The sequence below is a fragment of the Lepisosteus platostomus genome, chromosome 6 (assembly GCF_059453375.1).
Source record: "Lepisosteus platostomus isolate fLepPlt1 chromosome 6, fLepPlt1.hap1, whole genome shotgun sequence".
NCBI classification, from domain to species: Eukaryota; Metazoa; Chordata; class Actinopteri; order Semionotiformes; family Lepisosteidae; genus Lepisosteus; species Lepisosteus platostomus.
In genome coordinates this window covers 25,065,584-25,092,698 of record NC_142616.1, presented here as the reverse complement: position 1 = coordinate 25,092,698, position 27,115 = coordinate 25,065,584, and the positions used below count along the sequence as shown (strand labels likewise).

Here is a 27,115-nt window from a genome sequence, read left to right as displayed (position 1 = left end):
AATTTAAAATTATTTTAACTGAGATGTACGGGAGACGTTCTTGTCTGAAAAACAGAAGCCTAATGACTGTGGTTTCACTTGTTACTTTATAATTAATTTTGTAAGAGCTGTCCAGGAGACTGCTTTCTCTCAACCTCTTCATCTCTCGAAAAAATCCTGAGTAAATTTCTCCACAGAGCACTTGAAGCATCTGAGCTACTGTTACCTTTTATGAGGAATCTTTTTAAAGAAATGCTCGAGACCATATGCCATGTTTAGATTATGGCATTTGAATCACAGCAGTTTTAATCCTGTTATAATCAGGCTTCCCAGACTTGCAATTCACGGTATAGCTACATATGTAAAACAAAACAGAAACAATAGAAACTGGGACGCCCTGCGTTTTAACATGAACACAGAAATGTAAAAAAAGTCGTTGTTTGTGGGATTGTTCGGCACGTACTGTACAGTAAAGAGGTTGGTCGTGGAGAAAGATAAAGCTATACAGTAGTTATTTGGGATAATTTAAGATGATATTCTTATAGGTTTGCGATTCAGAAACTATATGTTCATAAATTGTTAGGTCAATTGTTATTATTTTATTAATACAAGCAGAATAATTTACTGTTCTGATGTTTATTGTTTTGAAACACAAGTAAAATGAACTTACAGTTTAATGTTTATTACTTTAATGCATAACAAATAGGATGCATAACATCCCTTCAAAAATAAAACTACAGTGGAACGTTAAGACGATTTGTCCTAAGTATTAATGTCATTTGCCTCAACATTGAACTACATGTCTATTTTACTCTAAGGTAACACAGAAATTATACTGTATTATGTTGAATAAAGTTGGGTGCTCCTTGGAAATCGCCTGATCATGAAAGTGTTCCAGAGTCTTCAGCAGGATACTCTCATAAAAAAATAATTATTATTTTTCACATATACAATGTTATTCATGTTTTGAAATATATATGCATATTTCTGTCAAATGTTTTGATAAAGTTTGACATTGCATTTTTTCCCTTTCATTCATTCAGGGATGTTAATACCATAATCATCCAAAAGAAAAAGCAGAGGGAAACTAGAGGTAGAAGCAGTGAAATGAAAATCTACAAATGAACATCTGGTCCTGGCATCTCTGTATTAAAACAATGTGAATTTTGTGTAGAACAATATTATATGCAGGTCACCACTCATGAAGACGTTTTTTTTTAATTACACATAGAAACCCTTATGCTTCACTTATGGTCCGTGCCATGCTGTGGACAGAAGCGATGCTCTCTCATTTTAATGAGGAGTTCGTCATTCTGGGATTGATAGTTGACTTCTGATACCGTTACTGTATCTCATCACCAGGGGACAGTATTATCAATGCCAGAAAAAGGTTGCGACATTGCTCAGCACAGTCTGTGTGGCGGTGATAATAATTATTGTTCTGTTAAGATATACTTGTGATTAGTGTGGCAGTAATCGACGTCAACACAGACTGTTTGAGCCATGATTTTCCCTCCTGTCCACAGTATCACTAAGGGGCTTGTACTGTACCTTGAAAAGGCTGTTTTAATGTTTAAAATTGTATTTTTTTATTTTACCATCCCCAGCAATATTTATCTGCTGAAATATAAAAGCAACAGCAAGATAACATTAGTATTCAAACGTGAGTTATCTCCATTGATTATGAAACAGCGGCCTTCATATCAAAGATTTAACTATAGGCCCTTATTAGAGTTCAGTAGCTATGGCAAATTAAAAAAAATACTGAAGAAATGTTACAATTTAAACTTATTCTACGTTGAAATAACACATAGCGTCCAATCCACCATTCCAACAAGTCCTCACAATTTGAAAAGCAAAAACTATAATTTTCATGAAAGATATACGTCTACTACTAATTGTACACTACTGCATTTTTCAATTATCCAAAAGACATGAAGCATTATTTTTTAGCTGCTAAACGACAAGAGGCGATTTTCTTCTGCCTGCCCGATTATAAAAACCTATTGTGAAAGGTTTATGCAATCGTTCTCATTTCTTTTTTAGCTTACTTGGGTGTCAGAAATGTTAAAATAACCGAGAACAAGAAACAAGATTGTTTGTAATAAGGCTCTGCACTGCCACATTTAGGCACAGAAGCACGAAGACAAATGTCTTCTTCGAAATCTGCTCTCTCCCAGCGCGTTGCCCTTTTAAGAACTACATCTTTCCGTTCGCTTAGTGACGTCAGGACAGTGAAGGACTCTAGCCTATCCTCCTAAACAATCCAGGCAATGGTTCTCTCTCAGAGCTCCACTTCCAAGGGAGATAGAGTTTTTAGCAGCAAAAGCCAGAAAACACCAGACGCTGAAATGACCCAGAGTCCAGTGATCGCTGTGGATTAAAGCGGAAACTTTTACGATGGCCGTTAAGGTGAAAAAGTAACCAAAACAAACATCAGAAGCGAGATCCACAGATGCACACAGCAATGAGCGGACCGAGCTGCTGTAAACCTGGCTGCAATCTTTATTCCTAAGTATTTTAATAGAACTCGCCTAGTTAAACATTTTACGACTCTGATTGATTTTTATCCTGCTCGCCTTTTAGTAGTTTTAATTTTAATTTTAAAAGAATTATGGCGGGGAAGGCGGCTGCACAAGGCACGGGGATATTGCTCGTAACAGCCAACGTTGGATCCCTCTTTGAAGATGTAAGTAGCTAGTTGACACTGTTTCCTTGCAGCTGGTTTGGACTGTAGTTAGCAGGGTTTTTTTTCTACAGTGTAGTGCTGTGTCCATGCGTTGATCTTTAAGTGAGGTGTGTCGATTACTTTTTAGATCTGACCACGTCGCTAAGGACCCTGCTGTACTTTTGAAAACAACCAAAACGCGGGCCCTTTTAGTTTCATGGATTGAAAAAAAATCAGTTACACTGGACTTAATGAGGTTCACAGGGGAGTGCAAGGGTGCTGCTGTGAATGGGCAGTCTGCTTTTGAGGTTGCTTAAGGTTAAATTAAAAAAATATAAATTATGCTCATAGGAAACGGTAACACAGGGCCTGTTTTTGTTTATAAGACAGGCTGTTTATAAGGTTAATTATACAGTACAATTATTTTCTGCAGTACCATATTATGTTATATCGATCAGGTTTTTCTGTCTCGAGTTCCCAGCGCATTTTCACGGTTTAAATGGACTTGTTGACAGACCTTTTCAGTGTAGAGCCTCATAAAAATACCCACTTCACATGAAGTTGAGGTAATTTGCTTTTGTGTTGCAAGTCACACTTGTCCAACAAAATTACTTACTACCAAAACTTTAATCACCCATGGACAACATTTGTAAACTGAAAAGTGTTGTTCAAAGAGCGTATCCTGGATTAAAATGGCTACTATTTGTTACCATGTTTAGAGTTTGGTTATGTTTGCTATGGTAATTTTAATGCCTCATTTGAGTGTGCTAAATTCACTTTACAACTTTGGTAATTAACAGTGTGTTTGTGTTTATAGCATGTGTCTTAAAGTGGCGTACATTATATATTTTCGTGAAAGATGCTCTGCAGCTAATGTAGGTTTGTATTCTGGCTTTTATGCAATGATGTGCTGATAACATCTGTTTGTTGCAATGCACGCACTTAGTCTATTTAATTTGGTAGTGGTAATCATTTGAAGTAAATATTTTAGAAAAGTTCTGGACTTATTCCAGAACTGTTTGACTGAAGTTGACCCATGTTTTTCTAAAAATAGAATCTATACTGATTTAAGTGAATAAGAATAAAATGCACATTCAATTTTGTGTAATCACCTTATGCTTCGATTTGTGAAATGATTTAATGTTACTTGACCTCGCTTGAGAAGTAAGAAAATATCTTTATCGTCGTAGTAACATATACACTAATTTCTAAGTTGTTAAGACTGCCAGTTAGCTCCCATTACTTTCTTTGGTTTTGATGTCATGTTGCTTGTTAATAAGACATTTACGAATGTTACCGCCGTTGAAGAATTTACTTCTAGCCTATCGTGTGAAACTAGCTTAGCAACAATAGATAATGGGAGGTGTACTGTTTGCTGCGCCTTTAAATTCTCTATCCATTTTCAGAGTGATTATAATGTTCACAGATGCAGATGTTAGGGTGTTAGTACTTTATATATATATATTTTCTTTTAACAAAGCTTAGAGTACAAACTAAAATATCAAACATGAGAGGTCAAGCGTAAAGAACTAAAGGAGTACTGTTAGAATCATTACGTGTTTATTGTACTTAGCAAGCTTCCAGGAAAACATTTAAGAGAAACACTGCTTGTATCTTTTTAGTGATGTAAACAATCACAGACCAGGGTGACTGAGATTTTTGGGAGTCCTGTAAAATCTTTACTGTTAGACACCAGAAGGAGGGGTTTTTTATGCATCTAGGGATGTAGGTAGACGCAGGACTACTGTCTTAATTCAATTTTGGATTTAATTTTTCTGTATTGGGATCATCTAATCTATTAAGAAACTTTCTTAATGGTAAAAATATTTCTGTAGTGCTTCTTGTGCAATGGTATTTTAGTAATATTTTGTACTGATGCCTCCTTGAATCTTTCGGACCTAATGTACTTACACTGGTATGGTGGAAAATAAACTTTAAAGTCTTGTTCCATCTGGATGTATAACTGTATCAGCAAATTAATTCATTTTTCTGTTTCACATAAGGCCTTTTATAGTGCACACCTTCTAAGTGCTTAATCGAGGGTGATTAAAAAAATAAAACATAGATATCTGTAAGTAATTGTAAGCATGATAAGAAATGGAAAGTCTGCATATTTCTGTTTTTCTGCTGAGTTACTCATTTAATTTATTTAAGTGATTCTGAAGCTATTTTTGCAATTTCCATTGAAAGCATTTTGGTTTGTTATATAATCAAAATGCAGAGAGTGTGTCAGTCTTTTTGTATTCCAGAATTCCTCACATATAATAACTTATTGTGTCTTTGTGTGTTGTATCTTGGTTGTTGTGTATATATGGAAGAGCTTGTCCATTGGTTTAATCCAATACAATGCCTAGTATCATAGGGTGATGAATGAATTATAAACAGTTTGTTCATCTGGTTCTTCAGGAAATATTGATTCCTAGGTTATATGCAAAGTAGCCTACGATTTTGCTTCCTTAGTATCTTATCTGCAAGATCGGGTGACATTATTGTTTTTATCATTCCTTTTGTGTTGAAAGATGAGTGAAAATAAGTTAAAGGTTTGAAAGTGAAGCCAAGCAAGCAAACTGCAACTGTTCTATTCGGAATACAAAATGTTTCATTCTTAATGAGGTTTCTGAAAGCGTGATAATTGCTACATATCCATGTGAAAGAATGTATGGCTGACCTTAAAAAACAGAGAATAAATATTTAGCATAGGGTTACACTTTCACTTGATTAACGTAAATGTTAATATCTTTTGATATCTTAAATATTCCATATGGTATGAAAACTGAACAAACAATTGAATGAGGCTGCCTAACGTTATATTTAAAAAGTCCTTTCCTTTGAAGCAGATGTACTGAGGAAGCCTTCTGGTGACGAGTTGCAGCTGCTCATTAACAAAACAGCTTCCAGACTTTCCAGACATTTCAGTATTTGTCATCTATTTGTTGTGAAACCTACTGTTGAGCTTTTCCTTCAGCGATCGAGAGAACCCTAAATATAGTGTACTGCAGCTATAATTGAATGCATCTTTTAACCATGCTTTTACTATATCTTTCCTGAGGATGACATGAAAAAAATACTATTCAATTAATCGATCTCAAATATCTCTTTTGTTTTTGTTGTTTTTGCACTTGGAATCAATAACTGCATCCACAGCCCTTTGGGGGGAATTCAGTGGAGTGGCAAAGGCTACACTTCAGATTTAATTTATAACGTGTCCTTTAGATGGAATATATAATTTGCTCTGTAAGGTTGCTATGTATAGTTTACCTCAGACAGTGGTACTTATTTCTGTATTTCCTTGAACAGTGAAAAAAGACTGCAAAGTGAGATGTGAGTGTAAGTTGTCAAGTTGCTCTTGTAGTTACAGTACACACCACTGTAATGTTAGTAGTGTTTACATAGTGGAATTAAACATGCTTGAGTAAATGTTATGCTTTTTCACCCCTTTTTTCATTAGGCCTTCTTGCTAGAGCAGGACCATATAGGGATACTAAGGTTTCAATTGGTGTAATCCATACTGTAACACACACATTTGCTGGTCTTCACTACCCGAAGCAATCAAAAGTTTTTGAAGATTCTAGTGCTCTTTCTGAGCATCAGGACATGCAAATGAAGATATTGATAGTAACTGCTACACGTTCCAGATGTGTCCTCTAAGTTTGTGCAAGAATGTGAAAATAGTACAACAAACAACCAGTACATTATTAATTTTTGTTAATACTTGTTTCTAAATTATGGATCTCTTATTCTGTTTCTACATTATTGATTACTTGTCCTGTTTTTCTGTGCTGTCACATGTTGCCCTTATCATTAACTGATAATCATTGCTTTGATATTATTAAGCCATTAATGTCTCTTAATACGCTGTTGACAAATTCTTCTTTTTTATGCTTAGCCTGGGCCAGCCTAATTATTATATCAGAATTGTGAAATTATGATTATTGTACTGGCAATAAACAATTAAAACTTACATTTCTAAACCACTTTTCATCCCATAAGATTACACATTGTTGCAAATGTTTCCCAGAAAATTATCGGTCAACCACTACCTCGTACTCAAAACGAATAGATCGTATTGTCAAGCTTTTGAACTGACTTTATAGGAAACACAAAAGAGAGCTTTTTAATATCATATTTACACAAAATCAAGATCAAGTTGCTATGCATTAATGAAGTAAACTTTGAAAGGTCAGTTCCACTCAAGTGATATGCACTTTTTTTTTGCAATCCCTGAGATGCTGCTCCAGAAAAAAAGATGTGCTGGTAAATGTAATCTTTCCATGAACATATCAGTAGACACCAATGGAGTCGCATTGAGGCTTGACTGTTAATAGGTGACCATTATCCATCTATCTATTTTTAGCCTATTCTTCAGGGTGTGGGGGAGAGCCGGAGCCTGTCCCAACAAGCACAAAGTGCAAGGCAGGGTCCACCTTGGATGGGACGCCAATCCATTGCAGGGCAGACAGACACAAACACACTCATGGACATGCTCACACCAGAGCTAGTGAACATCAAGAAACTGTAGAACGAATCTATTACTGGGTGTCCTGTCAGTCAATAGTCATAGAGTGGATGCTTTGGGCTGTGAAGAGGAGTGTGAAGAGTATTTGGACCCAGATGCTAATCAGCATACGCACATGTCTGTGAGAGCCTCAAAATGTCTTAGCAGGGGCACAATAGAAGAGCTGCAAGATGTAATTATTCCTCACTCCACTTGTGCTGCAGAATCCTTGTGCCCCTGTGACAAATTTTTGCAGACCCAAAGAATTTTCCCTGGAGCGATGCTGTCTCTTAGGAGCGACAAAGAATCCATAATGATACAAAACTATAATGTTGTGAAGACCTCATATTAACGGGTACCTCCCTCATTTCACCCCCCAGCACCCCGGCTGTCTGTGCATGAGTGTGGAACTGTACGATCGTGTGTTATCTGTGGCACTAGCCTCACCAGGGCTTCCTTTGCTCCGCCAGCACCCTACTGGGGACACGTATGCAAACCTATAAATAGATTCACATGATTTGAACTGGTCCAGTGGTGAACCTGAAGTAGCAGAGTCTGTGCACCTAGGATTTAGATTGTTCTTCAAAATTGCATCTCATACAAATGTCAGCTGTAGACAGGGAATGAATTGTTAAGGTTAGGCAGGGCTGAAAGACTTTATGTGGCTGGTCTATTTTCCATAAATCCCAAATACAACTTCTATATTATGGGCAGCACATGCAGACCAGAATTGATGATCTGCCTTCCATAAGGCAATGTGTGGCAACAAACATCCTCCTGGTTCAGAACTTGTGTTAAGTCATTTTGTTGATGTGCATTTTTATGAAACAAGAAGAACATACCCTGGAGTTTTTTTGGTGCGAGGTATAGCTTTTATTTGAAAGTCTTCCTCCTTCCTCCTGAAATCAGTGAAAAATCTTTGAACTGGTGCATTTTGTTCTCACTCTGTTTTTTTCCACCGCAAACGGAACATAATGCATTATCAATATAGATAAGCAGGAAATAGGTATGGTCATGTCTATCTTTTCTTGATTGATCACAGCATCGCAGAAGCATTCATTTTGAACTTCACAGTAGCTGAAAGTGATAAAAACAAAAATTGGAAAAAGTGTTTTCATTCACTGCAGAGATGCTTTTCATTTGAAATCTACATTTTTGTAAACTGCATTTATGAAGAAGTGACATTTTAGTTTCAAGCATTACTCATGCTACTTGCTACAGGGTGGAAGACCAATATTAGTGCAATGATATATACCTCCCTACTCTGTCAAAGTACGTAATTATCATCCTTAAATTCTGTTGTGTATACAAATAAGACATTGCAAAGTACAGTTTCAGCTTTTCTCTTTGTAAGTGATCTAACTGTAGATCTGTTTTTGTTATGCAAAGAGTTTTAGTCACAAAATCATTTGAACCCCTTTCTTCTAACAAAACACCTAGTTTTTTCAGGTTTCTCCAACTTTATTAAGAAAAATGTCACTCCTACTATCATTTAATACACAATTTCCCTGTTTTCACATTTTTTAAACACAATTGACCACTCGCATGTATTAGTGGAAATGTGATGTTAAGAAAGTATGGTGTTCCTGAGATTGTCATTTCAAACTAAATGATCAGATTAATAATTAAGAATTATACCCTTTGAAAGAGCTTTTTCACATTGCTTCATATCTGGTTTCTTAAAAATAGTGACCTAAACTTTCAGGTTTCAACAAAAAGCCTTCAAAAGAGTTCTGGTGGTTCTGAGTAAAAGTCTAAATTTATATTTATTACATTTTATATATTAGGCTGAATTGCAATGTTCAGGGAAGTTACTTTTGTAAAGTGCTGAATTTTATCCATGAAAAGTGTAGAGTTGTAACATTTTTTTAAAAGAATATTAAAGAAGAACTTTGCATTTAAATAATTTTCTGTTATGTCATGTCATTTGCCAAACCGCTTTGTACCATATGATGTTGTGGGAAGCCGGAGCCTACCTGGCAAGCAACGAGCACAAGGCAGGGTACATCCTGGACAGGACGCCAGTCCATCGCAGGGCAAGTGCAAGCCAATCATACAGTACATGGGGACAATTTGAGGCCACGGTAAACGCCGAGGGGGAAAATTTGGCCTGGACACCGGGATAACTCCCTACTCTTACAGAGAAATGCCCCCCCGCTGGTCCCACTAACACCACTTCTGGCAGCAACCATAGCTTTCCAGGAGGCCTCTCATCCAGGTACTGACCAGGCTCAACCCTGCTTAGCTTCAGTGGGTAGTTATCTAATGGATCTAAGGTAATAGTCACTTTTTCAATGAACTTACTTTTAAAATAGTTTATAGCATTTGGTCTTCAATTTTATTTGGATGTATTCTTAACATTTAATTGAAGTAGGATTTAGAAAGAAAAATATCTGCAGAGTCCATCTGACATTGAGCGAAAGTTGATAAAGCAAGGAATTCCTATTTTCCATTACGAGTAATATGTCTCAACCTCCCAGCTGAGCTGACAAACATAGTTAAAATTAATATTTTGATGCAAAAGCTGAATGTTAAGTGTAATATTTTTTTCAAATTTATAAAAATCCAACCCTCATTCCTTTAAATATGGCATATCACTCGGATTCTTTCAATGGACTGAGATGTTTTACCTTCCCTGAGGGGTCATGTAGGAAGTTATTAGTTTTTTTTTCCTTCCCAGATATTCTCTTAGTTCACTCTGGATTGGCAGACTATTCTTTTTTTTCCTATCCTGCAGTCCCCAGATATCTCATTAATTTGGCTGTAGCCAAAGTTCTTGAACCAGCAGGCTCAAGAAAAAAAAGTATCATATTTGGATTAATATGCAGAGATTCAGTAATAGTGTGTTGTATGTTAAAAATACATTTGTTAGAAGAAATAGAACAGAAATTTGGTTTCAAAGGGTGATAGTTTTAAGCTAAAAAGGACAGGTATATTTTTAGCACAAATATATAATAGCCTCTTACAGCAGCTACATTTTTATGTTAATAAGCATTTGCTCCTCCTAATTTATTTTACCAATTGAGAAAGGTGTGTTTGTTTACTTTTTTAAGTTAAAAGATCACAACTGAGAAACTCCACATGACTTCTTATACCACCGAGGAATTTGCATACTGTTTTTGTGTGAAGCAGTGTTTTAATTATGAGATTAGTTCAGGAACCTATGGTGGCAGGCTGGAGGAGAGGCCAAAGTGAGCCATCTGGAGAGGGGAAAGGATGGGTAATGTGCCTGTTTGGAATGTGGAATCTTTAAGAAAGAGCTCCATCGTGCCTGGGAACATACAGCAAAGCAAAAAGTGTTATTGAAGATCACATTACACACAGTCTTTTTTACATGCGTTTCTGTCTAATGCATTTTATAAATAGGACTGTATCATGTTAATTCTACACTAGTGGAAGTGGAATTTATGAGTATAGACAGGGTACCAACAGCATTCTTTTCCACTGTTGACTAGAATTCATTCTTTCATTAACAATGATTTAAATTCAAATGGTGGACAGTCTAAAAGGAAATCATTGAACTAATTAAAGTCAGATTGAAAGTATCACTTGCATGAGTTGAATATCAGATTATTACAATCAAAGCAGATTTTGCTTATACAAAATTTCGTGTCCTATGAAACAAATTTTGTAAAGTAGAATTAGCAAAATATCTACATTTAGTGAACTAAGAGTAAACTTACTTATACTAACACGTAGGTGACTTGTAGTGTAATTGGGTGCTATACTATTTAAATGATGGATTTTCTGGAAAAATGTGAATCTTCATCTTCCGTTCATCCATTATCAGCAAGCCTCCTCTTCCTGGTGGTAAGGGTCACAGCAGTTTGGAGCTAATCCCAGAATTGGATGCAGGTCCATTTTAGGGCACACACAAGTACACAGAGGGAAAAAGTTCAAGTAGGTAGCTGTGTCAGCATGCAGAGGCTGCAAAGGAACAAGTAAAGGTGTATTCCATGCTGAAAAGAGAAGAAATGAAACACAACATCAGGTGTGTGAAGGCTCCACAGCCAAACATTATATTTCTTTTCTTCTCTTTTCAGCATGTAATAAACCTTTACGTGTTCCTACACAGCAGTAAGTTAGACCAGTAGATGTTAGTCAGCATATCTTTGGAAGGTGGTAAGAGAACCCATCAAAAACCTATGTGATCACTGCTGCAGCCAGGAACCGGATCCAGGAGCTGTGAAGCAGCCGTGTTAGGTGTTTTTTTTTTGCTATAGTCTGTAACTTAGTGCTGTATCTTGAATAGCACGTTGAGAAGTGGTATACAGTACTTAAGGGCATGATCACGGGGAATAGAATGTGTGGCTGTAACCATAACTTCAGATGTTCATTGAAGATAAAAATTGTTTATAAATCAATTAATTGATGTCCTAGGAACAGGTTGATTATGGTCATACTGGTGATGTTTTAAGATAGTACATGCTGATCTTTAAGTTTAAAGGTTATCTTCAGGTGTCACCTGAAGAAGGCTCCACGGCCGAAACGTTGTTTTTTCTCTCTTCTTTTTTTCAGCATGGAATAAACCTATTACTTGTTCCTTTGCAGCCTACGCATGCTGACGCAGCTACCCACCTGAACTACATATCATAATGCTTATGTATACTAATTTGCACTAGATTCATGATTTTATTTTGAATTGTATCATAGATATTCCCTGATCTGTCTTAACAAGTGGCCATTTGTTAAGCCCAAATAATTGCTCTCTTCAGTAGTTGTATTAGACCTATGTTTTACAAAGACTTTTAAGACATTTTGCCTACTTTTATTATTGGCATTTTTGTTGAGTATCAGTTATATATTGGTAGAATAATAATAAGACATACCTGCTCCACTGTGGATAAACGTGACAGCACTCCTGTTGTACTGTAGCTACCTAACTATTGTTATGTTTTCTTTCAGGTTTATTAGAAAGTTTGGACTTTCCAAAGTTTAATTAGATGGTGAAGTTTGCCTAAAGAGTACAATTGATTGAGAATGTGTACTCTGTGTATTTTAATTTTTATCAGTTTTAGTTTCACCACCTTTGTTTTTACTTTGCATTGCATTTGGTTTTAACGTGTGTGAAGCACTTAGGAGTTTCTAGAAGGAAAAGGTTTGTCATCACCTTTCTTTTATAGCAGCGGGAATAGTTTTTCTGCGCTCAAAATACATTTGTGTTAGTCCATGCATGCATGTGTGTACAGTGGTTAAGAAGTACAGTAGATACGTGTTACCTTTGACCCTTATTTATAGTTTAGCCTGGGTGCTTGAGAAACCTGGTAATGTTTGTACATAAGCTGCCACACATTATTAACACTGTTTATGACTATAATAAAAAAAAAATAACTCTGCCTCATTTGTTGTGGGGAGGATATACATCAGGAATTAATTTATGGGACAGTTAACAGTTTGCAGTATGTACACTTGGTACTATTTAAACTCGTTAGGGTCAGTATGGTAATTCAGACTAGATTAATCGATAAAATACCCTAGAAGAGGATAAGGATCTGAGATAAAACTAGATAATCGTTGTTGGTCCTGATCCAGTGGTGTTCTGCCTCATATTTCTCAGTCCTAGCCTAGACAGTAGTGGACTTCACCTGAGTATCAGAAAACATTTATTTTGTGTTCATTGCACTTTGTAACACCAGTGAGATCTTAAGATGTCAAATGAGTTGTATTATTGCCTTTTTAGATGCAAATGTAGCTCAGCTGATGTTATCCTTTACATTTGAGTTACTAAATTCCTGTATTAGGTTATATTTATTCTCGCAGTAAATTGGTATTACCCAAACATACTGTGTATTATTGCTACTTTGGTGCTTCCAATTTCTCAGTAGGTTGAAAAAATGATTTTCAAAATGGTTACTATATCTAATTTAATTCAGGACAGGCTATTTTCTCAGTCAAAACCAAAGGTTGTATGATTTAAGTATGAATGAAATGAGGTCAACCCCTTCTTCTCTTCTTAATTGTGTAAGACAAATATCTATCACAGTTTCATCATTTCATAGGAGGTTCTCAGGAAGTTGCAACATATAACAGTTACATCTTTGTTCCCTTTAGTCAGGGAAAACAAATAATTGATTTACTCATGCTTTTTAAAGCTTTATTTGTTATTGGATAGAAAAATTAAAATATTTGCTAGGGTTTCAAGTGTTTGCACGTTTTAACAAACATCCATTTTTGTGTTTGTTAATGCCATCTCAGGGTTTACCGGAACAGCTCTAATGAGATATTGTGATATTTTCACTATAGTGAATTATGCACAACTTTTTAATTACATGAAGAGGGATACAGACTTTTTCTGTATTTGAAGCCTTTTCTATTAATAAACAAACTAGTAGTCGCATGTGGTTGTCATTTACTACTTTTGTGGATCTAAAATAAGCTGTGATATCTTAGTCATGGTATCGGGGTATCTGGTAACCACGTTTCTGTTTCCATTCTCTGGTCTGACCAGCTTGTGTATTAAACCTGGCTATCACAGCTACTTTCCCCTGAAATGCTAAAACTCTCATACAAACGCAAATTTATGAACTTTTTATTAATTTTTAAAACTTGCTAAGAAGCAGTAACACAATTCATTTTCACAATTCTTAGAGTGGAATGGCTATAGTAGTGACAGTTTGTTTCCTTGAATACAAACTTATTGTAAGGATTCTGGATTTGAGTTTTTTCTGGCTTTCATTCCCACTCTCAATAAATTGTCAGATCTCTCAGATGAATGAATAACTCATTTAGTAAAACATTTTAACTATTTCCAGCTCATAAATGTAAAAAATGCAGTTTCGAGTGAATTACTGAATCCTGAAGCATCCACCTGTCTGAAATTAAAACAATGTAAAAAAGTGCAGTTAAGAATAGTTCTTGGAAGTTTTAAAAAACCTTGACCAATTATTTGGATTTTAATCTATGAAAGCCAAGAACACATCCTGAAGAGCAGGTTTGCAAAGGCCTTGCCCTGAGGGTTAGTCAGTAGTGAAGTTTGTAGATAAGATGATGGCTAACTTGCATTAAAAACTGTGTATGATAACAGATATGTATCATGGGAACAAGTAAAGGTTTATTCCATGCTGAAAAGAGAAAAAACTGTGGAGCCTTTTTCGGGTGTCATATGTATACAGTATGTACTATAGTACTATGTGGTGGAAAAATGTAAAAAAAATTGAAAATATAGTGAAAATCCAGAGAAACCCTTTGATCTTAGTTTATAATGTTAATAGTGATTATCATAAACCTATGAAAATAAAATAATTTATCACAAGCAATGAATAATTAAGTATAATCATATTTATTTGTACCCCAGAGACCTGCAAATGTCAGCTTACACAAGCAGTTTATGTAAGTGTATGCTGTGTAATCAGACAGCCCTGTGTAACAACATACAACATACTACAGTAAGAAGCAGAAATGCATGTGAGAGTGTTTAAAGCTCTGAAGGCTGAGTTCACAGGAAGAACTTTCTACCCGTCTGCACCAGGAACTTGTCCAGTAATGTGACTGCAGAACAGAAGAGAAATCCCGTTCTGTCCATTTAACAAAGAGAAATTTGGCCTAGCCCTTTGCTTTGCTGGTGAACACTATCTCTGCGTTGTTTTAGATTTTCCGCTGCACAGGAGTTAATAAAATTATGCTCTCGCCTGAAGTTCTTCGTATGGTTTCTCCTAGTCAGTTATGAAACGGAAGGTGGAGGGACTAAATAATTTATCACAATCCATAAGTAATGAAGTAGAATCATATTTATTTTTGCCCCTGAGACCTGTGCTAGCAGTAGCATACACGAGTAATTTATAAGGCTTTCAGTGGTTCCAAAAATGCTGTGCATTTCGTTTTCAATATGAAGTGGTACTCAGGAAGGCAGTGAAGTCTTAAGAAAAAAAACTGATACTAATTGTATCTATTCTTGCGTATATTTGTTAGCATAATGTAACTCACTAAAACATTTTTTTGCTGAGATTTCTCGCTACGACAACTACACCAGGATAGCAACAGCATTCATGTTGCCTACAATCCCTTTTTACCTGCTCCTGTTCTCACTCTCTCATTAATTCTTGTACTTTATTAGTGCTTGTGATCCATCTTAGATGCTGGGGATGTGGAAAAGGTATTTTCTCTGTTTAAGAGAAGCAGTCAATGGAATGCTAAGCACAAGTTGTAAACACTGAGATGGCCGTGGTAAGATTTCAGATGTCCCCATTCAGTGGATCTTGAAACTGGACTTGGTCTTGGGTGAGCAACGGGAACAAGAAAAGGAAGTAAATACTGAGACATCAGTTGAGACTGTGAGGCTGGAGAGCCTGGAATGCAGGGCTGTTTATACCGTCGTAATCCCCCCATCATGGGTCTACCAGAGGAAAGTGAATGCAGTAGTCCATTCAGAGTCCCAGAAAAATTACTCCCTATGTGGTTTCCATATGTGGCATGGCAAGATTCTGTGTGGAAATGGAAAGGATACACAGAATATGTGGATGTCAGAGGCATGTCGTTCTTCTTTCTGTTTTCTTAGAATACTAACATAGTAGGTGGCATTCTTTTATTGTAATTGTGCACATAGCCGAGGTCGGCCCTTCGTTTGTATGTGCCACATTCCCTTGTTAAAGAATTGCATAGGATATTTTGTACAAAGATAATTTTTATTGAGAACTGAGATGTCTGTGATTCTTCTACCTGAATGTTTATGATATTTGACCCTCATATTACCTCTGATAATTTTTTAATATTGTTTCAAATAGGAGAATGTCAGGAAAATAGGGAGCGGGAAATACAGTAATTAAAATAAATAATTAAAACCTCAATGTCATAGATGTACCCGAGCAGTAGGTATAATTTGAGGCATGAGACATCTTAATTCTCTGGTACATCACTGGTAAAAGACTTACAGATTGGAGGCCAACTAGGACAAACAAATATTTATTACCAAAGCTAAACACAAAAGGTTACACAACATATAGCATTTAATGTTACATTATTTACAAAACAAAGCAACTCAGAAGCCAGTGTTCTACAGACCCCAAAAACCCAAGTGCTAATCCTTAAACCTGAAATCCTATGTAATACCTGAACAGGCCGTCAAGAGAGAGAAACCTTACATCCTGAATTAATAGAATACGACTTGACACTAAATCTCCCTTACCTTAACCAGGGTGCTCAAAAGTGAATAGAAATCTTTCTCCCTATTCTAAAAAAATATCACTGGCTTAGGATTCCACAATAAAGTAACTCAAAATTTCCTTAAATAGATGAACGACAGTCTCCATTAAACAAGGTTCAAATGGTTTAGCTAGAATCTGGTTCTCAAGGCTGATCAGAACAAGGTCCTCCTACTGGCATTTTTCTTTCAACTGTTTCTTCTATCGGTTGACTTTCTCTGTTTCCTGTCTTTCCGTCTCCTTTGCCTCTTTTTGTGCTGTTTTCCTATGTATTGATTTAAATCTAATGATTTACCAAGGAGCTAATTAACAAGAGTAATTCACCAGACGGTTCCCTTTGATCCTCTGTCTCCCAGTTCATCCAGGTCAGGTGACACCTCAGGTTCTTCTCTTTGTTTGATAGGTGCAATGAACTGCAAACATTACGTTTTTTGGCCATTGTAGCTATTTTTTTTAACAAGGCATGTCTTATTTAATTTTTAATTTTCTTAGTGAATCACACATTTGACAAGGGGATGTTATTGACATGAATTGTATAGCATTTTTCAGTTGTCTTGGGGTTAGGGGAATGATTAACAAGGAAGATTGTCATTGTTGAAAGTTAGTGTTTCAGGAAAAAAAAATAATATTTTGTTTCTATTTATGTCTCCACAACATTCAGATCAGTTTTCTTAGTCTCTTGATCAAACCCCTAGATCTTTAGTGGGAACATGAAGGAGATGAGTGCTCAGGCTGTTGTATTGGTGGTATATATTTAACCTGTCAGGCAAAGGGTGTGCTACAAATAACAGTCTAATAGTCTAGAACTGACTATAACTTTGTCCTGCAGTACATATCATAGGTGCTGAGATGCTACACATCACTATCAGCTCACCATGTCAATTTTGGCAGATTTGAAATGTTCCCTGCTAGCTTTTTAATACCATTCTGGTACAAAATTAGAATTTTTCAGATGTACTTTATAGCTTAATTGGAGGTGTTTATTGATTTTTTTTCTGTAGTATGGTCAAATACTTAGCATTCTGTGGTACACAGTTGAGGGTTTCTTTGAAAGATAATTTGACTGTTTTTGCTCCACAACTGGACAAAAACAATCTTAGTAAATTTGCTGAATTGGAAACAAACGTGGCTTGTCTATAACATATTCAAGAGCTCACTGTTTACTTTGTTCTGCATTGGAATTTAAGTTTGTTTGAAAATGATAATATTTTGTTTATATATGCTGTTGAATTTCTTGTACATAGATCTAGGCGTTATTGCAGTGATGAGTGAGGTAGGTGGTAATGTTGTGTCATGCTGTGTTGTTCTTATTTTCATTCCCATCTTCATTTTTTTAAATAAAAAGTAATTTACAACAAATCCTTCATTTTTAAAAAAAAATCAGTTTTGCTGTTTGCTATTAGAATTCCTCTGAAGCCATGTATAGCATAATTTGCAACTGTACTTTGATGATTTTATAATTACGTCTCCCAAAAAACAATGCTGTTGAGCTATAGTAAATCTCGAAAGGGTGATTTTCAGTGGTAGAGCTGTTTGTTCTTTGAGCCATCTTGTGTTCAGTTCTGAAAGGAAGTGTAGGCAGAGAGCTGAAGGAGATGAGGTGTGTTGTACTTTGCTATGCTCTGATCTTAGCAACACAAATTAAATTGAAAAGACTGTGACATGCATGGAGAGAAAAAGTCAAGTTTAGTTTTATTGATCCTTAAAAGCCAAGACGTACAGACTTACAGCAATACACCCTAATCAATGAAAAAAAGAACATGCACACACTTCAAAGTGATTGGATGATTTTTTTCTTAGTTTTAAGTCAGTTGCATAACATATTTGTCACTTTATGAATGGGGATTTTGCCACTGCGTGTGTGATGTTAATTATATTCGAATGGACAGCAAAGTGCTTTTGTTGCTTAGTTTTGTCTTTATAAAGTGACATTTTGTGTCTTTCTTTGTGTCTGGTTGTGTTAGAAAGATATACAGGAGCTAAATCAAACTTATTATCTTAATTGTATAGAGAGAGTGCAGTTTTCCGGCATTTTAGTATTAGAGACAGCTCAGTATTTGTAATTACCAGAAACTCAGTGTGTGGCAGTAGACTGTCTCTTTTGAACAGTGGTGCTACAAATTTGTCATTACGTGGAAGCTGTTTCTTTAATTTTTACACCTCTCTTCTTTAACTGTGTTTTTTAGGTATGTGGAACACGCACTTTCTGTATTGTAAGAAACCAAATGGCTTGTTATGCTGTTTGAAGTGTTAAATCAAGCACTTTTTTGTTGAAGCAAAAGTCACAGAAAGTGAAAAGAGTCAAGCTATGCTAAAAGCAAGCTATAAATCCAATGGCATTGTAATCTCCCTTTTGTAAACAGGAGAGTATATTAATTATCTGAAAATAGGTGAAGATTAGCTCGTTACAGTATTGGTGGTTTGTTTTTTTATGATATTTGTGTGGGTGTAAGCACCGCAAGAAGGATATCTTGACTGTTTAGCGTGTTCAAGAAGAAGTAGTTGGCAGTTCAATAAAAATGGGGGCGAATTAGAATTCAGGCCTCTTAACCTTTAGGGTTTGTTTTTTACAAAATCATGCTTGTTAAAATTTGATAAATCAGAAAAGGAAGCTGTATCAGTGAGGAAATTTCTGCCACTGAAAATGTGAACATGAAAATAGTATTGATAAATACTATTGATGTATAAGATGACAAATTATGGCCTCGGGGAATAGAAGGGAAAGTTTTCTAAATTTGAAGGAAAAAAGCAATTGTTTTTCAAAAAATCTATTGCTTCCACAAAGTCAGCTGTGGGGGAAAAACTTTTTGACAGAGTCTTCTTAGTAACACACACACAACAAGATGAAAAATCCCTGTACATTCAGTAGCTTCCTGTATTTATAGTTTGTATCACATTGTCATTGTTACTGTTTTGATAATTCTTCAGGACTGAAATTAATGTATGAATTAACTTAATTTTCATCGTTTTGTGTTTTAGTTTTTAGGCGTTAGGGTATGGTCAGAAATACAAAATATTGCATCTTAAAAAGCAATGTTATTACAGTAAAACTGTTTTGTGGAAAAAGTGTGAATATTGGCTTTGCTCATTTTGCTTTCTTGCTGGTATTGTTAGAAAGTAATGTGCATTGGATTATAATGTTAAGGGTGAAAGTTTTCATTAGGCAATATGTTCTGCTCAGCAAAGTTTTAATGAACATTTAATATTGCTAAGAAAGGCAGTTGGATTTTTAGTATTGATTGTCCTCGAACAACAGGATGTTTTTAATTCACCAGTGAAATAAGTTCTCAGAGGTAGTTGCTGTTGGTTAGTATTGTTTGATTAGTAATATTTCATGTCTATTAATATAATTGATATGGCTGTTTTGTAATATGTCATTAGTTTTCTGCCTGAGAAATCTGTTTTATCAACCTCGTAATTTGCTTTCAGAAAGTAATACAGCAGTGACCAAGTTTGATTTAATAGAATTTTTAAAAGTATTCTCTGAAGATCTTCGGTATTTATTCTGTAAAACTATACTTATAACAGAAAACTTCAAATACAATTACAATTGTTCTGAAGCTACAGAGCATATTAATTTTGAGCTCTACCAGTGAACAAATTAGGCTTTGGGCTCTAACACATTGTAATCACAAGATCGTCACGTTATCAATGAATTTGCATCTTTTTTGCTGGAAGAGATATTTTCAGTTTTATACTGTTTTACTGGGTACAGCAAGGATGGGCAGTGGCTATTGCTAGATGCATATACAGTACAGAGATATGTGGGTTCAGGTTTCCAATGCCCAAACAACTAGTGGTTATGCAAACAAGTGACTTTGTTTGCTACAGCCAATCCAGCTGTACCACTTGAATATAAGAATTCACTGAGGGATGTCCATTGCAGGTTAAGCATCACTTTTAGGAGATTTCCTATAATGATCTGTGGTGTATAAGGTACGTATGCTTGTAAGGGACTTTAGCAATTTATTTTCATTGCATGAAATTATGTATTAAACATGTATTATGTGAAACAACAAATGCCCCAAAAGGTTGACATAGGTTTAAACTTAATTTTAATAACATTCTAAGTAAAATATAATTTCAGATTTCCTGTGCTAAATCTAAAGAAAAAAATAAAGTCCTTGTAGGGCTATTAAAAGGTGTGTTGTGCTGTTTGTGGGCATTATGGTTTTTGTATATTACATATAAACAAAACACACAAAACACAGCTGATAATTTGCAACATCATTGATTACCAATTTTCAACAGAGGTGTTTCCCTCTGGTCCCACTGAAAGACAACCAGAAACCTGTGTGATTGATTTATTCTTATCTATTACTAATAAGTCTTTGACTTTTAATTATTCAACATTACGGGTGACATGCTCTCTTTATTTGTAATTCCTACCTTGATCCTTGTTTCCAATCATATTTGAGCCTACTTTTGAGCCTACACGGGTCTTGTCTTCTGAAAGATTCTTACTGGATTGGAATGACCAATCTTCCCAATCATTCACTTTGTTTGTGGTCTCTTTTTGTCTTTTTCCATGCAGGTAAAAAGTATAAATCAGTAATTCTGCAGATTACGAACTTTAGTATTGACTAGTTCCAAAACTAAATTAAGTATTCCCAGGTGTTGGGCTACTGACTTGTCCACTGTTTGAGGTTATTTATATTGTATATAAAAAGAGATGTTGCATGGTTATACAAGATTCCATCTTGTCTATGGAGTGCTAACTTCAAAGGGGACATAGCTCTTGGGCATAAGATGGCCTATTTTGAGCCTATAATTTGAGTGGCCTAGTTTTGGAAGCTTTAGAGTTAGAATTTAGATCTGAGAAAATTCAGCTAATGTGGAACTGCAGCCTGTTCTTTGTACTTTCTAATGTAATACAACTTTTTAGTGTGATTTAGACTTTGCATCTAAGTAGTACAAAAATGTTTTCCAAGTTTAGGTTTAAGACTTTTTTGGTATAAACGTTCAAAAACTGACATATTTAGTTTCTTCGTAACAGAAGAAACCTTTGTAAGAGGCCTCTTTGTATTTTTTTTTCTCTTCCATTGAAAGTTGTTTAATTTTTTAAGTTCTTTTAATACACAGTACCTTAATGTATAGTTTTCCTCAGTTTATCTCTTGGTGCAACCAAATCACTTGCAAATTTTAATAATTTTGTTTATTATTAACATATCATTACATAATCTTGAGACTGATCAGGTCCTGCATGTTTTTTTTGCAGGGTTTTCATTTTTGTAGGAAAATAAGCCCTCCTTATCACTTGACCTGTCAAAAAAGAAGGTAGAATTGACTCAGTTACATACTGTAGCTGAAAAGAGCATGGTCTTAATGCTTTATAAGATTCAAGTAATGGTGTTTCTAAAAGTTACCATTTTATTATTAAAGTTTTCTGTAATTGTCTTAGACTAATGGCGGAAAAGGAAAATGAGTCAAAATGAGTATTAAATAACACAAATGTAGGGAAAAGTTAAATAATTGGTCAAATTTGTAGGCTTGGAAAAATGTCAATTTGATGACCGTGATGAAAGAATCTACATATTTAAATTCTGAATATATTGTTTTAGAAGTGACAGACCTATCCATGTTGGAAATTAAACACTTTACTTGAAAGGTCTTTTAAGAAAAAGTGCTTTACGATATACAAATATGCACCTATAATAGTAACAGTTTCATTTCCTGTGAGAGATTGGAGGTTAGTACATTATCTCATCAAAGTTTTTTTTTGTGAAATTTAGGAAACCTTTAGATTGAAGGCCGTTTTAAGTACTTGAGGCAGTTGTCGGGTAGTTGTTTTTATCAAAATGTTTGTTAAAAATAGGTAATTTTGGATATAAATTTGCACATTTTTGCCTAAAGAATTTATATAATTTCTTAATTGAGGACAAATTATTTCTTGCTTTAACGTGCTTGGCCACAGTCAGCAACAGGCAAGTTGATAGTGTTTGAGACTATACTGTGCATTCCTATTTATAAAGTTTTTAAGATATATTCAGCAAAAATGATGCAGAGGAAACCATGCTTCCATTTTTGAGTGTACTGGTGTCACTGAGAACATTGAGTTTCAGGTTAGAACTGGTACTTAGGTTTTTCTCAGAAGGACACTTGGTTGTTGGATTTGGTAGAAGGATTGAGTTGTTTGATAACAATAATTGCTTGAAATGATATATTTTGTATATTTTCTTCATCTTTGTCAAGACATTGGATCAGATCATGAGCAGCTACTGCGCTTTAAGCGCTTTGAGAATCCACCTTTAAAGGTGCTATATAAAATATATAGTTTATTATTATTATTATTCATACTGATGTCTGGTGGTTATCACGTGGCAAAACACTAGTGAGACTGTATGAACTTCGCACCGAGGTTTGTGCTTTTCTGAAGGAGCACCTGCATCCCCTTGCTACATTGTCTGAGGACCAAGGCTTGGCTGCGCATCTGGCATATCTTGCTGTTGTGTTCACTAAACTGAAAGAACTCAACTTATCACTTCAAGGTAAAGACATACACATCCTGAACGTGTATGACAAGGTGAATGGATTCATAAGGAAGGTCAAACTGTGGGAGAGGACATGTAAGGATGGAGATGTGAGCTTTTTCCAACTGCTTGATGCCCATCTTACTACCACTGACACAGACAGAGCTACTGTAGTGAATATTGTGAAAGCACGTGTCCAAACTCAACAGTGAGTTCAACTGAATATTTCAGTGGCCTTGAAACCAGGTCTGCTAAACTGGACTGGGTCAGAAACCCTTTCAGTATGACTGAGAGCGGCAGCAGCCTTCCTTCCAGACTGCAGGAACATCTGATGGATGTGTCCTCAGACCGTGGGCTGAAGATGAAACTTGCAGACAAGACCCTGACACAGTTCTGGTGTGATGTGGAAAAGGAATACCCTACCCTGAGTTGGGGTAATATGCACTTAATGAACTTTTACCCTTTGGATCTACCTACTCCTGTGAAGTGGCTTTCTCAGCTTTGACCCAAATCAAAACCAAACAGAGGAACAGACTCAATGTGGAGAATAGCCTGATTACAGCCATGGCCACACTGCTTCCAGAACTGTCAAAACTTTTGAAAGACAGAAGGCTCAGGTGTCTCATTAAAGGGAGATTAATCTACTTTGTGAGTCTGACTCTGTTTTTTCACCCACAGTATCATTAATTAGGCTTTTGGTTGAAAATGAATCATTGTGATGATATTCAGTTTAATAATATTATAAATAATGTTTAATATCAGTTTAAATTAACACATTTAGGATCATACTGGTTTGGTGTGGATGAGGGGTACATGAGCCATATTGAAAGGGCTGTGGGGGTACATAAGACAAAAGTTTGGGAACCACTGATTTAGAGGATGGCATCTTTTATAGAAGAATGTGCTTGGTCGCCATACTTGCACATTGGTTTGGAAATTGTGATCCAGCAGGAAGGGGACCACCTACTGGTCCATCAACACCACGTACAGCAGCGACCTGGTTTTCCTTAGAGGTCTCCAATCACAGCAATATCCAGGCACAGGCTTGTTTATCGTCTGAAATCTGATCTTGCTACAAGGTAATTGACGTCACACTTGAATGTGACGTAAGGATTCATAGAGTGACACCGATATGCAATACACTGGTTATTATTAATGTATTTCTTTGTTATGGTAAGAAATCCTTACTAAAACATGAATAAAACACTTTGGAATGCAATAAATTTAATAGAACTATGTTGTTTCCAGCAAATAAAGTGTTATTGACAATGAAAATCTGTTCTTGATTCAGTTATTTGAATAATGCGTGACATCAGAGATCATTTCGTTTGATTATTTTGTATTTGTATAACCAGAATGCTTAACCTCGAGCCATTCAAATGACAGGACACTGAGGTAAACTTGAAGAATGGTGGTAGCTAGTTATTTCATCTGCTACTAAATTTTAATTCCTTTTGAAACCTTAGCACTGCTCAGGAGAAATCTGAAACTGGTATTATATATATAGTTTTCAAGGATTGACCAGTATTGTTTGCTTGATCATTATTAGCCTCTATTTCATATAACTGTCTCCTTGGGCATTTCATATGACTGAACCTAGAAGCTCATTGAGCCTGTTAGAACAATCAAAAAGGCTGATTTGATTTAAGAATTAAATAGTGTGTGGAGCCCAAGTCCTGAAAGATCTTTAATATTTAACACATTTTTGCATTTACTGTAAGTTCCTTTTTACAGTTATCAGTATCTATTAATTTGAAACATACAGTATGTATCTTACCATAGTGAGCTCATTTTTTAAAATGTTTTGTACTGTGTGTATTTGTATCCCTTCCCACAGTGTCATAACAAGCAGCCTATAACAAACAGTTAGCCTATAAAAGCCTATGACACAGTGTCATAACAAACTTGTACATAACAGTACAAGTAGTAATATTGTTATCCACTGTTTTGTACTCTTTCCCATCCACAGTAGAACCTTCAAGGATTTTTGTCCTATATAATTATTATGCCCGATATTGCATCCAGTGAAACTTCACCATCTGTCATATGCACTGCAATCAGCCCTCACAAGAAAATTAAAGTAAAACCCTTTTTCTATTTTCTCTATCTGTCTTCAGAATCCTCTGTGATGGCTTGATTGCAGCTCTTTCTGCAAGTCCTCACAGCCGAGGTATAATTTTCCAGATGTGCTTTATAAAGATATGCCAGCTTTACAATCTCCACATTCACCAATTTTCTTTCAGAATGTGGGTGCTAACTGCTGTTTAGATTTCATGCCTCTTTTTATGCTCTGATATCTACCATGCTTTAGTGAACAAAGACTAAAGATAGCAAGCAGCTGTCAAATGGGGAATGAATGCAGTATTTTGCCAGGAATTAGTCACATGGTAAAGCACAGCAGTTTCCCCACAGTTATGCAACTTGTGTGTAAATGTGAAAAATGCTTACAAAAGCCAGGTGTGTTATATGAACAATTCTGATGGAAAAAAAAACTTACATTTTTTAGAACAATATACATTTTTACAATTTTACAGTTCTATGGAAACTCATTCCAATTTGCCAAGTTTTTCTTTCCAAGAAGCAGTGTTATACAACATGAGGAGTATTGGTCACCATGAGTCAGGGCCGGTGATGGCTAAGAAATGTGTGGGCAGGAGGTCTACTACAAGACCTCTAGAAGACATTTGTCAGGTTCATATGCTTACTCTCATTTTCCTTAACTCCATGATTTTAAAACCCACTTTCTGGAATTAAGACCTGAGTGTGTTGTTGGTAATTTAGTTTATGAAATTTATGGATTTTAGAGTGCATGATTTTTAGGTAAAGGGGACAGAATTTGCAAATGGGTAAGAGATAAGATAGGGTAAGAAGGGTTTACAATTATGTGGTCTATGTGTATGATTTGGTTGCTAGAAGATGATTGATCTAGGGATCTAGTCCAGCCTTTTCATGAAGGGAGCAATCTTATCGATTTCAGCAGCATGGTGTTTGCTTGCTCCACTTCTACTGTACAAGTCTTTGTGTAAAACTTTCGTTCATAGATATGTTACCCCTTTTTGTCCATTTGTGTTGTCTGGTTCATGTTTCACAAATAACATAGAGGATTTTAAATACAGTAAATGAATCTTTTCCCTTTATAGTGTACACTCTTTGAGACTAAGAAGAATTGGTTCTTTTATGCTGACACTGTAAAACAGTTCAAGTTCAAGAATGTATCTGGTTTCTCTTCTTTGGATGTGCACTGACTGCATAACTGATCGGTTTGATTGAAAGAAATGTCATGTAAATGGCTGAATTTGTGAACACTGAATTTATGTATGAATTTGTATGAATTTAATGCCATAATAAGTCTCAAAAGCTCATTAATGCACAGATTGAGTTCTCTTGTTTTCCTTGAAAAGTAATATAATGTCCAGGTTTATGACCCTTTACCCCAAAATGCACATTTATGACATTTAGGATTTAGGATAAGTATAATAGAAAGAGTATAGCAGAACATTTATGAAGAGTACGTCTGTGCTTTTGTACCTCCTGCCAGTGTAATAAAGTTTAACTTAACTAACGAAATTTAAATACTATTGATCAAATACAAGTCGTTGCTGTGGTGCTTTGTTGAAGGGCTCCCATTGGTGAAAATGGACAGAGATTAAAGAAGTTGTAACAATTACTTATTTAATTACTGATGCCACTTCACTTTAAGACATGGTGCAATAAACAGGGTTGCAACAAACCATTTTCATTTTTAAATAATCTTAAATTTGTGAATAATTTGTTACTTATTAAGTCTGTAAGGAACATTAATATAAATATAGCGTTAGTAAACAAGCATTTTAGTTTAATTTGCTTTGTAAATTTCACTTTAATCCTTTGCTATGCATCTGAAGAGACCTTTTTGTCCTGTGTCAATCCTTGTAAAGTAACATTTCACAATAACTGTTACTGTTACTGTTACAAGATGCTATTCACAATTGAATTTAGTTTGATGATGGGGTTCGGTTTTAGCATAACAATATAGCTCAATATAGTGCGTGAAGATATGTATTGTGGGATTGTCCCACATTGTGAATGGCATGATAATATTAGTGCCATATATTTCCTGTCTTTTTCAATGAAATGTGAAAATCCCATAATAGTAATAAGCTCAGTATTTATATTTCCATTTTTCAGTAATGCTATTGATTGCCCTTTGCAGAAGTAAAATGCCCATTTGATTGTATTGTACTGCATTTTGAGGATCCTAATAAAAAAAGTTTTGTTCTAATGTAGCTCCCGGGTATACAGTATTACAAACTGCTTTTGTTGTGAAATTAATATTGCATTTTTTATTGACGTATTCCATTTTTTGAGAATTCATTTCCTTTAGACA

The 27,115-nt window shown here is 35.4% G+C and overlaps 1 protein-coding gene across 2 annotated transcripts in view; it reads left to right on the top strand.

Moving 5' to 3' along the window:
- The first annotated feature begins 2,208 nt into the window (after positions 1 to 2,208).
- The window catches only part of inpp5a (inositol polyphosphate-5-phosphatase A), a 145,729-nt gene continuing 120,822 nt past the window's right edge, over positions 2,209 to 27,115 (top strand). The window contains exon 1 of one of the 2 annotated variants that reach the window (XM_088635021.1): positions 2,209 to 2,668. In XM_088635021.1, the coding sequence (XP_088491147.1) occupies positions 2,594 to 2,668 (75 nt within the window). In that variant the 5' untranslated portion in view covers positions 2,209 to 2,593. The remainder of the gene's footprint in view (positions 2,669 to 27,115) is intronic. The other variant, XM_088635022.1, reaches the window with a different exon arrangement.